Source organism: Lepidothrix coronata, unplaced genomic scaffold (assembly GCF_001604755.1).
Source record: "Lepidothrix coronata isolate B3197 unplaced genomic scaffold, Lepidothrix_coronata-1.0 Scaffold77, whole genome shotgun sequence".
Lineage (NCBI taxonomy): Eukaryota > Metazoa > Chordata > Aves > Passeriformes > Pipridae > Lepidothrix > Lepidothrix coronata.
Genome location: NW_016690257.1, coordinates 1,563,361 through 1,575,448, shown reverse-complemented (window position 1 = coordinate 1,575,448; position 12,088 = coordinate 1,563,361). Strand labels below are relative to the sequence as shown.

Sequence of the window (12,088 nt, the reverse complement as noted above, 5' to 3'; positions counted from 1 at the left end):
GTGAAGATAGCAATCTGTAGTTTGGGTACAGAGTAGAAGGGAGTTGTTTGTGTTCCACAGAGGAGCAGAAGTTCGGAGCCCTTTTTTAATTAGTGACTTGAAATGAAGCTGCCAAGAGGATTTTTTGGTTTGTGCTCTAAGGTTTTGCCTCCCTTCTGTGGAGGAAGCCTCGCTACTTATTGTTTGGTTCTTGAATTCCAGTATTCCAGTGGAGTATCTCTAAGTTAGACTGTTATATGTTTAATTTGTAGCACTAGGTAATTACTGGGATTTCTAACTCCATAGTCCTGCCCTTATCTGTACTGCATTTTCCCAGTAATCTGTTCTACAGAATGGAAATTATTATTTTCTTGCAATTTTGGGGAAAAGTCTTTTAAAAAAAATTCCTATATGCACTGCAATTCCATAGCTGTTCACAGCTACCCAGTGTAGTCTTACAGTCAAATAAATTTGTCTTGTGAGGCATTTCACTGGTGTTAATTGTAAAATATTTCCTGTGTTTGCTTTGTGCATGCCCTTGACAAACAATATTATTGTGAACTGCAGTAAGACTTTGCAAATTCCTACAAAGGAGTGGGAGAGTTAATGCTTTATTGGTCAATGCTTTATTGTTAATTGTTAATTAATTTGTAAATCCATCATCCTTTATGTGTATAATTCACCATACTTTGTGTCCATTCATTTTTATGTGTTCATAATATGTATCACTTCAAATTAGTGGGGTCTTGGCAGTGTAAAACCTGCCTTCAGCAGTGTTCCTATTAAAAGAGGGAAATAATAGTGCTCTGTGAGTGGCTCTTAAAACTGGAGCATGAATTAATGAAAGACAACATTGCAGTGGGGGGAGAAATCAGAAGGTTTTTTTGTTTTCAGTGCACCAAACTCAAATTGTAAAATGTCTCTTGATTTTACATGTAACACTGTTGGGTGCATCCTACTGCTAGGACAGCCGTAAGTTCTGTGGTGAGCTTGCTGTATGTCTTTAATTATGAAAGCTCATTGTAATCCTTGAAAACTTTGCCAACTCTTATTGTTTGCAGCAGCCATGTGTAATTTGGAAGAGAGAAGAGGGCAAAGCGCTCTTTCTTTGTCCTGGGAAATTCTATTCAGTGGCAGCCAAGTTATACATTGTTTAAAACTCACCAGTTCCCTCCTCTGCTTATGTTTCTCAAAAAGTACTATCAGCAAGCCAGACAATAACTGAACATTCAGCCCTCTAAAAAGCCTGTCAAGGCTGCAAATATCCAAAGCAATAAGGGGGAGGGAAAGCTGTGGGGATACAGCGTGATGGAGGGGGGAGGAAGACTGGGTGAGCCTATGAAGCCTCTCTATCCTGGCACATGGTGCCAGCTTGATCTCGAGGAACCCTGTTCTTGGCAGCGCCCTGGAATCCTAAAGACAAAGAGGGAAGGGACACTGCATGCGTGTCGTGATAAATTCTTTCCCTGTGCAATGACAGCCTGGATTCCTGACCACAGATCCCTCTGAACTCATCCTGTTGACTGCCCCAGTTGGATGTACACAGACACAATGCTAAAGCAGTACAGTTCTCATTCCCAAACTCCCCAGACCGTGACTTACACTGCGACCCTTTTTTTTCCCCACCCTAACAAATATATTAATGTAGAATATATAGGGTCAAAAGGTAATGAAACATTGTAGAGTTAAATTAATCTTTTAGTAGGCCCATTAATTTGATGGAATTACACAAGAGACTTGGTTGATTTATAATGTAAATGGATTTTAATAAAAGGTGTGAAAATGACTAAAAAACAATTGCATTTAAAGATGCACAACTCTATTAGAGCTTAATTTTAAATGACTCAAAGAAAGGAGTACTGCTCTTTTGTTAAGCTAGAAATAAATAAAATAGCACTATAAGTGTTGGAGCTAATTAGTTAAGTGCTCAACTATTTAGTTTTTAAAACAAGATCACATTTAAGTGCCTTAAGCTTTTATTAATTTCAGGGACCCCAAAATCCCCTATAGTAATTGAAAATTTAATTACATACATTTTTTTGTTCTTTTAAGAATGGAAGCTTATTAAACTTTAAACATTTAAACATCTATTGAAATACCAGTGGCTATAAACAACATGCAATTCTAAATACTAATTAAACAGGACGGCTAAATCGCTATAAAGCTAAACTGAATTTTAAGTAACTTTGCACTTGTAAGCACTCCTATTTTTTCATGCTGTGTTAGGATTTACCATTTCCTCTCTGAGCACAGCAGAAGCCCTGGGCAGTGTTAGTGTCTGCCTGTACTGTGGCCATATTTTGTGGACATGTTTGCAGTGGGTGTCGGTCCCTGGAGGATAAACTGGAGTTCAGGACAGCAGACAAGGGTGGGCAGAGAGCTTTTTTAAGGGAACAGCTAAAGCTGTTGGTGGCACTGACACAGGCATCTGGCAAGAGTATGTGGTACAATAGGCCTGGTGAAGGCAGGAAAAGGATTGGTCAAGAAAGCAGTGATCTGTGCACCACTGACTCACCAGATTCATGATCTGGTAGCAGCAACATAATGTAAGGTCCTTGATTTTTCTTTTGTAGAAACCTCACAGAACTTAGACCAGAGATATCTCTGTTCTGTGTTTCAGATCCAACCTAATGCAAGTCATCAGTTGGTCGACTGATCAACAGCTCAGTTAGTTTTCTTTGGTATCATCTGACTTCTCAAAATCAACCATTGCTCTTTGCGTTCTTAACATGAGTTAAAGGCAGAATTAACCTCTCAGTCTAAACTCTGCTGGTTTTTAGATGAGGCTCTTTTTGGATGTAAAGGTTCACTTTTCCTTCTCTTGGTCAGCGCAAGCAGAACATTACTATGTCAAGGTTGAAGTAAGTGTCTCATACGTAGGCACAATGTTTTACTATACCCAAAGCAAGTCTCTACACACAGTATTTGAGATGCTGCCAATCACTGCATCACTAATTATACTAGAACTTAAAATGCTTTAGGGATAGCAGAAGTAACCCAGAGGGATGTAACAGCAGCAGAAGACATGCCAGAATGCAAACTCTTTTCAAGGGAAGTTCCAAGCATGGATAGTGAGCCCTGTCAGTTCATGAGGCAGAGGCAATTCCTCTCTTGTCAAGAGTATCCATGTTTATTACATGAAACACTTGATGTGTTTGTCTTCTGTGGCAGCTACTGTGTTTGCATACTGTGTTTTAAATATTCAGAGGTAGCTGTGACCTTGCCCTTTGATATGTGGGCAAACAGAACAGTTAATCTTTCTCAGCAGAAAACATCAGGAGCAGTTGCATTTTGAAGAATGTCCAGGTGGGATTCTCAGCTTCCTTCTTGCGCCTCCAACTGTGTTTCAGAAGATTCAGATCATCCAGGAGAAATGTTAAAAGGGCCACAATTCAAAATCTGTTTTCTGAGCACCGGCACCTCAAAAATTAAGAAGGAAAAGATCCTTTTGTCCCAGGATGTCAGTGTTTTTCCTTATGACAGTTCTCAGAACTGGTTCATTTCTTGTTGCAGCACCTCACAGGAACCAGTCTGCTTCATTCAAGTGGTGCTAATCTACCAAGCATTTGCACAGTTTTCTTTTCTCACCAGAATGGTTCAGAAAAATTATCTTGGTACCACCACTGAAATGCAAACAGTATTGTAGCTTCCTTATGGACTCTGAAAAACCTTATCAAGATGGTATCAAAGTATCTAAAGGCTAGAAATGGGGTATGGTTTCTTCAGCTTTCCCCAGCCGGTTTTATTCTTCTTGAAAAGTGGAATGAAGAGTCTATGAATCTTTTTAGTAATATGTGAATTGCAAATACACTGTCACTGCAGGAAGTGTTGTGAAGAGCAGGCCCCAGCCCTTTCTCAGTTGTGACACTAGGTGGCCCCACGACTGAAGGAAACATCCCAGGAAATACTTGCTGTACTGGGTTACCTTTTCCCTCCTCTACCCAGTACTTTTTACAGACTGACAGATTTTATTTTAAAATAAAACAATAGCTGACTGTGCTATCTCAAGTATTTAAATTAGCAGCAAAATGCTACGTGATATCCAACAGTGCAGAGCAAAGGGAGTAGTTAGATCTAATCTGGCAAAGGAGCAGCATGCTGAAGAGGTAAATTGGTTTTGCATTACCCAAAAGCACCTTTGGTTTTAGGAATATATGATTCTCCAATATCAGCAGTTTACTATAATGACGTTTCCTTTGAAGAGATCATCATGAAGGGTAGAGGAATTGTCTGTTTGTATTTATATTCCTTCTGGGTGCCTTGTGGGATTTGAGAACATAAGCCTTGGCCAGTAGTAATTCTTTGACATGTCTGTGTGCCAGGCAGAGGCAGAGCAGCAGAAGTCATTGCCACAGGTGCTGGGGCTCTGTTTGCAGCATGAAGGGGATGGAGGTCTTTGGGTCTGTCACCTGCAGGTCTCACAGTTGGGCTGGGCTTTTCTTGGGGGTGGATGCAGGTGCTGTTCAGTTGGAGTAGGAGGGAGGGGAACTGGGGGGAAGTGGGAGCCTGTGTAGCATTACTGTGCAGTGTGATCAGGAATGTTTCTGTGCTGTGCAAACAACAGAAATTGCTGCTCTTACCCCATCCACTAAGTGCCACTCTTTCAGCTCACACTGGGTCCTCATAAGTAATCATAGCATTATAGAATACACAGAATATCCCAAGTTGGAGTGGACCCATGAGGATCATGAACTCCATCTTCCAATGCTGAATGCCAGCATCTAAGAGAGAAAGAATTTATTTCCCTAAATGTGGGTTTGGCCATACCTGCTTTTCCTGTGGTCCCAGCTCTAAGTCCCAGTGAAGCAGACCAGAGTCAACCTGCTGATTTGTAGAGCTTTCCATGTAGCAACTTCAGTTATGACCCTAAAATCTCAGGGTTTCTCTGCAGTCACTCAGCGAAGACAGCATATTCCACTGGAGTTAGGCCTTGTTCCAGCATCTGGCATGATTTCTGTTTCCACTGCCCCTTTAGCCCTACTTGATACTGCACCTGGTGCTCCCCCTGATGTTGCTTCACTGAATGAAGACAGAGGTGTTTTACACTGCTTTGTTTTTATTGCTGAACTGTTTGTGAATGACTTTGGGTTCTCCACTCTATGCCAAGGAATCCATGGGACTGAATCCATATTGAAATTTCTGTGTCTTGAGACCTGGTTTTGGTCTCTCCTGTGTTAAAATCACGCAAGTTCAGTGCTACCCCAACCCACTACAATTCTGCAAGTGTCTGTGTTTCATTTGCTGTGTTTATATGTCAAGGCCCATGAAACAGGAGGTGCCAACAGTGTTACAGCTGGTCTTCGTAGTAGAGCCATGCATATCCTAGACCTGTTCTCCATCCCCTCCTCCAAGCACTCAGAGAACAGGTTTCTAGTTGCAAGGGAAGGACACAGGCGGGCTGGAGCACTAGATTTCCTTGCACAGCCCCTGGAGATACTGGGCATTGAAGCCTCCAAGAGTCCTGCCCTGGAGTCTGCAGCAGCATGAACATGTTGGACATCCATAACCACAGTAAGGGAAGTAAGCTATTTGTTCAACCTCAAGGTAATTTTCTCTTTTCTAGGAAAAGACTTCTACCCATCCAGTAGCCCTGATAATGTGTAAGAAAAATTAGATTGAAAACCACTTTCCTTGTGTTTATTAACAGTGAGTTGTTTTACAGTTCTTACATGCTGTTGTCTTAATTTGTTTGTTTCCACAGGCTACATTTAGATGCTGTTTACAGCAATAAAGAGAATATTACATTTGATCTAGAGTTCTGTCTTAATTCACAGGAGGAGATGCGAACAGAAGCTCGTCGGAAAAATCTCCTCATTCTAATTTTGCATTATTTAATGGAGGAAGGGTAAGTGTTTTAAATAACAGGGCTCTACTTTGTGGGACTGTGTGTGTCTGACCTCCTGTACGGTGTCCTTCTGTTGGGTGGATGAATACTATGGGCCTTTGGGCTGATGTGAGAAAGAGGTAAACTACTGTTACATATTCTTGGCATTTTACTTTGCTAAATTGTTTCAGTTCCTGGAACAAAAATGTCGACTATAATTAAAAAATACTTTAGATCAACCAGCAAAGGCTTTTTAAAATAGAGTTTATACTTTTATAATAAGTAGACTTGTGGACAAGTTAAAGATACCATATAGTTACTAATGCCATTGTTTGCTTTTTCTCTCAAAAATCAGAGTAAGATAATGACTCTCAGTTTTTTGATCTTTGTTCCTTTTTTTAAATTACCAGATATGTCGATGCTGCAAATGCTTTGGAACAAGAGACGAAATTAAGTTTACGTGGCTTTGAAGTTTGTGACAACGTTGATCTTGAGACAATTTTGATGGAATATGAAAGCTATTACTTTGTAAAATTTCAAAAGTATCCTAAAATTACCAAAAAGGTCCTGGACACCGGTATGTGACTCTGTTCCAAAAAGAAAACTTTTGTTTCCAAAGACTAAAATGTATGTTTGCTTGCTATGCTAGCAGCCCTTTTTGTGTATGTCAGCATTTAGTGTTCCAACCCTTAGAGTTACAGACCTATAGTTCTAGCACGGAAGACATAAGAATTGAGAGATGGGGTTTTGAGCCCTTCTCCTCTCCATTCTCTCATTATGTAGAGGAACAAAAAAGTGGCATTTTTCTGTCTTTTAAAAACTGCTGTGATAGTGGAAAATGTCAGCTAAGCACAAAATGTTATGGCATAGATATATTTATTCACTTTCTTCTCATGGAGAGAGACTAGTAAGGCTGAGGTATAAAAGAATGATACAGAATAAGGCAAGTCAGAATATGACCATTGTGTTATGACCCTGAGAGCCTGAATGGTTTTGTAGTTGAGCACAAAATGTGACTTAGAGAAGCCATAAGAACAACTTTGTAAAAATCAGTGATGAAGAGCTTGAAGGATATCCAGATTTGATCTAGATATTGGGAAAATTTCTTCATGGAGAGGGTTGTCCAGCCAGCCCTGGCACAGCCGCCCAGGGCAGTGTGGGAGTCCCCATCCCTGGAGGGATTTAAAAGCCATATGGTTGTGGCACTTGGGAACATGGGTTAGTGATGGCTTTGGCAGTGCTGAAGGAGTGGTTGGACTTGATGGCCTTGGAGGGCTTTTCCAACCTAAGGATTCTGTGATTATTTGCATGAAAAAGGTGTGCACATCTAGAACATATTAATTGGTGCTAATACAAAAAGGAACAGCCTTTTTGTAAGGAACAGCCTTTGTGAAAAAAACAATTCCTAGAAAGCCACTCTGGGACATTTAAAAGCTCTCAGGATGCATTTTTTTTGGTCAGTAAAGCCTCTCTGACTTGGAGTACTCCACCATTACCCAGGCTCAGAGCTGTGACTGTGTTGGCAGGGAGGCATCATCCGTTTTCCCTGAAGTGTAAGCAGCTTCCTCTCCTGCATCTAATTTGCAAGGTGCCCTAAATTGTGCCCATAGTCAGATATGTGTATCTAAACAAAAGGCTTAGTGTGGTGCTCCTTCCTACTTAACTGTTTGCAACACTCTTGGCAAGTCCTGCAGAACTAACTTGGTCATTTCCATGCTGGGTCCCAGTTGGAAGTATTACAGACAAACCCACAGCATTACAGGTTTATCTGTGGGCTCTGCTACCTCTATGTTCCCAAGCTCTTTCAGGGAAAGAGCTGTTTGGGAAGGATTATTTTATTTATATAAGCGTGTGAGAATCTTGAACGGAAGAGCGTCGTACAGAGAACATTGATGGGAGACATGTTTTGGAACAACCAGGTCTGTGCTGATAAGGGCACAAACCCTTGGCTTTATGAGTTCACATCTGAGCTTTGTGAGTCCAACATTTTGTGACAAAAATCTTTTCTTTGACAGAATTTGTTTCAAATTATATAAATGCAAAAAATAGCATAGTTTGATAACCACCATTGCAATGTGACTTTTATTCTGTCTTGTTATGTTGAACTTGATTATTATGAAGAGGAGTAAGGCAAATTCATATTTCCCAATTCAGCAGTGAAAAAATTATTAGCATTAAATAAGCATTCTGTGTGATATATTAAATTATTGTGCTTAATCTAATTTCTGGTAGTGCCCATTTTACTGTGAACATGATACTTGTTTTAAAATGTAAGCAGAGAAACCAAAGACTGAATGACCCTAAACTTGAACAAACTTGAAGCAAAACTGCTCTCACCAATATCAGTTTGTTTTCAAAAAGTTTTTGCAAGCTTGCAGTACTTATAATCATGCTGATCCTGCTTATGCATTGTTATTTCCAATGTCACTAATGTATGCTTAAAAATATTTTTGAAGGGAGGAAAAAAAAAAAAGTCAAATTGCCTTTTTTTTTTTCTATCCTTAATTATTTTCTATTTCAATGTTGATTTTGCCACAGCAGAAAATAAACAACAGCTGCGAACTGGGGGAAGAGCAAGAAGGTAAGAGAAACATGTGGGGTGTTTTTCTGGGCAGAAAATTTTCCTGTGAAAACAATATGCACCCTGGTTAAAATAACGTTGTGATACTGCAGGAATATTAAAGCCCAGGGCTAGGCAGCTGACTGTGTGATGTGTTACAGGCAAATAGAGACTTATTTCCCAAATAAGTCTGGAGAGGCAGACAATTTGCAAAGTTTCTGCAGTGTGGATAAGGTGGGGTGAGGTGTTTGTAAACGGTGAACACAGAACTCTGCTGTGATTGAAGTTGATGCCATAACTTCAGAGGGACCAAAGTTAGCCCAAAACCACTTTATTTGAAAACTTTGCCTTCTAATATTTTGGTATTTGGAAGGAAAAATAAGTTGTGAAACTGTTTGGTTTGTTTTTTTTTAATTCTAGGGCAGCAAGCTCTTCTCAAAATATACCAAGGCTCAAGCAACAGACAGCGCAACAACCAGTGTCAAAAACTTCTGGGAGCACAACAGAACCTAAATCATCTGCCAAGGAGAGCCCCAGACAGGTTTAAATATGTTTTACCTTGTTAGCATTACAATTGAAATTAATGTGATTTTATTTTGAGAGTCTATAGGCAGCAAATGTATGGGAGTCACACCATTAATAACTGTGCAACTAATGGGCTCTACTGATTATGTAATTCAAGGATTATAGGTGAAAGACTTAAAGAGAACATGTTTTCTGGCTGTGAGCTGGGGGGCAAGTCACAGGCAAAAATTGGAGGAAAAGGACCCATATAATCCAACCTGCACTGAAAGCAATCAGAGTTTTCCCATTAATATCAGCATGTTCATCCTTTAGTGCCAGAAAGCAAGACAAACAAATCTAATAGAAAGCCTTGTGTCAGTTGTAAGCATCTTCACAGTGCATAAGGTGTTTGAGACTGGGGGAGTAATTTGACCCTGTAATTTTCAATTTTGTGAGTCTCATCTTGTTCAGATTACTGTGAAATCCACTTTATTATCATCCCTTACAGTGGGTCGTCCAGAAATAGCAGGTTGGTGGGCAAGCACTGTGTCTGTTACAGCTTTTTTTAAGGGCTTGTCTATATTTCCTCTTGCACCAGGAGGAATTAATCTCTGACCTGTTCTTACCCTTAAAATACCCATTACTGTTTGGATTTTTCAGGAATAGCGGCTGTGAAGTGAATATGTGATAACTCGTCATCTCTGAGTTGATATTCTGTGCCTTACACTTGCCTGTAATTTCTACTGTACATAAATGTTGCTTCTTACAACTGTATAAAATGCAGTTTTCTGCTCTGTACATGTAATAACTGGACTGCTGAGCTCTAGAGCTGTGGCTTTCACTGCTGTCACCAGTCAGATGAAGCCTAATTATATGTAAGTGGTGTTGGTCTGACAAGTATGGGATTACTCTTGGAACTTCCATGTAATGATACGGTTCATCTGGGCATATATGAAGAGGGGGGATGATACCTATAATGTAATGTCTTCAATTCACCTAATTGGCAACACATCTTTTTAAAAATTTATTTGTTTTTTTAGAATAGTGACAGTGCAGTTACTCCAGACCAATCTGGCTTTGGCTTAAGCATCTCAGCAATCAGCAAACCTGGAGGAGACAGCCCTCACCCAAGAAAGGTTGGTGGAAACCTGGTATGTGATTTATCATAGAAATATGTATGGATTAAAAAACACAAAGGTTTTCAAAAATATCAAATGTTAGCCTTCTGAGTCTATATTTTTATAAAATGTTCCTGTATAATCAGCTGAAAGGTGAATTTTATGACTTGGATAACAATTCTTTGCATAGGAAGCTCTGTTTGCATTAAATACTATTTTAGACATACTCAAGAAGGAAGAATATGGAGTTTTTTTAAAACCTAGTGGTAATACCTAAAATTGAAGATAAATTTTGAATTCCTGAATGAGATTATAAGAGGCTCTGCAGTTAAATTGTTTCAATGGCTAAGATATGTGTTCTGCTCCTGTTGCTACCACAGATTTTGTGGTCTATTTTTTGCCATAATTAGGACTGTATATGAAGTAAGGAAACCCTGTAACTGCAAACAAAATTTGGTCCAATGTAGAGCTACCGTTGTGGGTAGAGCCTATTACAACATTATTTTCTCCTTTAGGGCCAAGTAATTGACTTCCACGGGATGATCCAGGATGCTGTCAGAATGTCACCAAATGAAATTGCCTTGAACAGCCTTAATTATGATCCAGATCCCTCAGTAGGTGTTTCTGTTCATGTTTCCATCCAGTAATAATAAAATGAGTTTTACATAACCAGAAAAAAAACAAAATAGTGCAACAAAGTCGTCTTTGTTCCCAAGTGCTAAAAAGGGGCTTAGATTTCTGAGAGAGATATTTCCTCCTTGAAAGGACAGTCATACTTGATACTGGCTTAATTTGTTGACAGTTGTTTACTTTTTGAACATAAAAGTAAGCAACAAATAGAAATGATACCTTATGATGAAAAAAAAAATAATAATTGCAGAAAACCACAGAACTTCTGAAGGTGAAATTCTGGTTCCTTTGAATGTGGTATGTTTTTAGCATTCGCCTCAGCTGAGATAGCAATGGAGTTTGGATGGCTGAGGTAAATTTTCAGTAATCACTCCTTGACACAAGCCAGACTTCTCAGACAGTGCACCCAGCTCACATGGTGCCAGTCTGCCTTACTGCAAAAATGGCTTACTTCAAAATCTTTATTATTATCCATGTTTCTACACCTGTAAGAGTTGATATTACACCATGTATCAGCTTTTCAAAAAGTATTTAATAGTTTGTCTGTCTAAAAATATTTGAAGTCTGACAAGAACTTCCATGTGTTTTTTTTTCAGGAACGATTATTGAAACCCCTTAGTGCTTTTATTGGCATGACCGGTGAGATGAGGGAACTTGCGATGGTTGTAAGCAAAGTAAGATCGATCTCCATGTTAGTTTATCGAGATGTTGGTTATCTTTGTCATCTGAGAATGCTGTTTATTTCTTTTTACTGTCACTGAGAGTGCTTATTCTTGAATATGCAAGCTAATTTTCTTTTCATGCAACTCCCAACAAGTTATTTCTTTAGAAGTTGTTTCTTTTTGATAAACAATGGGAGTAATGAAGACCATTCCTTTCTAATGGGGAACATGTAATCTAATCATGCTATGGAGACTGTTGTGGCTTTTCCCTTTGTTCTTATTGCTACAGAAAAAGCACAATTCTTCTCTGAAAAGAGAGATTTAAATATGCTAGTTAATACCAACTATCATCTGATGTATTATTTAACTGTAATGTAATGCTGGGAAAAAACCTGAGTCAACCCTGTGGGTGCAGTTTCCATTCAAGGCATTGGGCTTGTGGCAGTGTGGCAGTGTCACACCAGGATCTGAATTCTGAACGTATCTACTAAACAAAAATTATTATTAAACCCTGATATTCATGCATTGTTTAGAATCACAGAATCACAGAATTGTTTAGGTTGGAAAAGCCCTCTAACACCATCAAGTCCATCTGTTCCCCCAGCACTGCCAAGGCCACCACTAGCTCATGTCCGCAAATGCCACATCCCCATGGCTTTTAAACCTCTCCAGGGATGGGGACTCCAACACTGCCCTGGGCAGCCTGTTCCTAGACTTGATAATGCTTTTCATGAAGAAATTTTCTCTGATGTCCAACCTAAACCTCCCCTTGCGCAACTCAAGGCCTTTTCCTCTCATCCTATCCCTTGTT

General features: G+C 39.5%; 1 protein-coding gene across 10 annotated transcripts in view; it reads left to right on the top strand.

The window, feature by feature from the left end:
* The window catches only part of KATNAL2 (katanin catalytic subunit A1 like 2), a 40,188-nt gene that overhangs the window by 7,765 nt on the left and 20,335 nt on the right, over positions 1 to 12,088 (top strand). For 6 of the 10 annotated variants that reach the window (XM_017819779.1, XM_017819780.1, XM_017819782.1 and 3 more), the window contains 7 exons: positions 5,754 to 5,824; positions 6,214 to 6,380; positions 8,342 to 8,384; positions 8,784 to 8,904; positions 9,908 to 10,018; positions 10,501 to 10,599; positions 11,212 to 11,289. In XM_017819779.1, the coding sequence (XP_017675268.1) occupies positions 5,760 to 5,824; positions 6,214 to 6,380; positions 8,342 to 8,384; positions 8,784 to 8,904; positions 9,908 to 10,018; positions 10,501 to 10,599; positions 11,212 to 11,289 (684 nt within the window). In that variant the 5' untranslated portion in view covers positions 5,754 to 5,759. Of the gene's footprint in view, positions 1 to 5,680; positions 5,825 to 6,213; positions 6,381 to 8,341; positions 8,385 to 8,783; positions 8,905 to 9,907; positions 10,019 to 10,500; positions 10,600 to 11,211; positions 11,290 to 12,088 lie in introns of all 10 variants that reach the window. The other 4 variants (XM_017819775.1, XM_017819773.1, XM_017819774.1 and 1 more) reach the window with 4 other exon arrangements.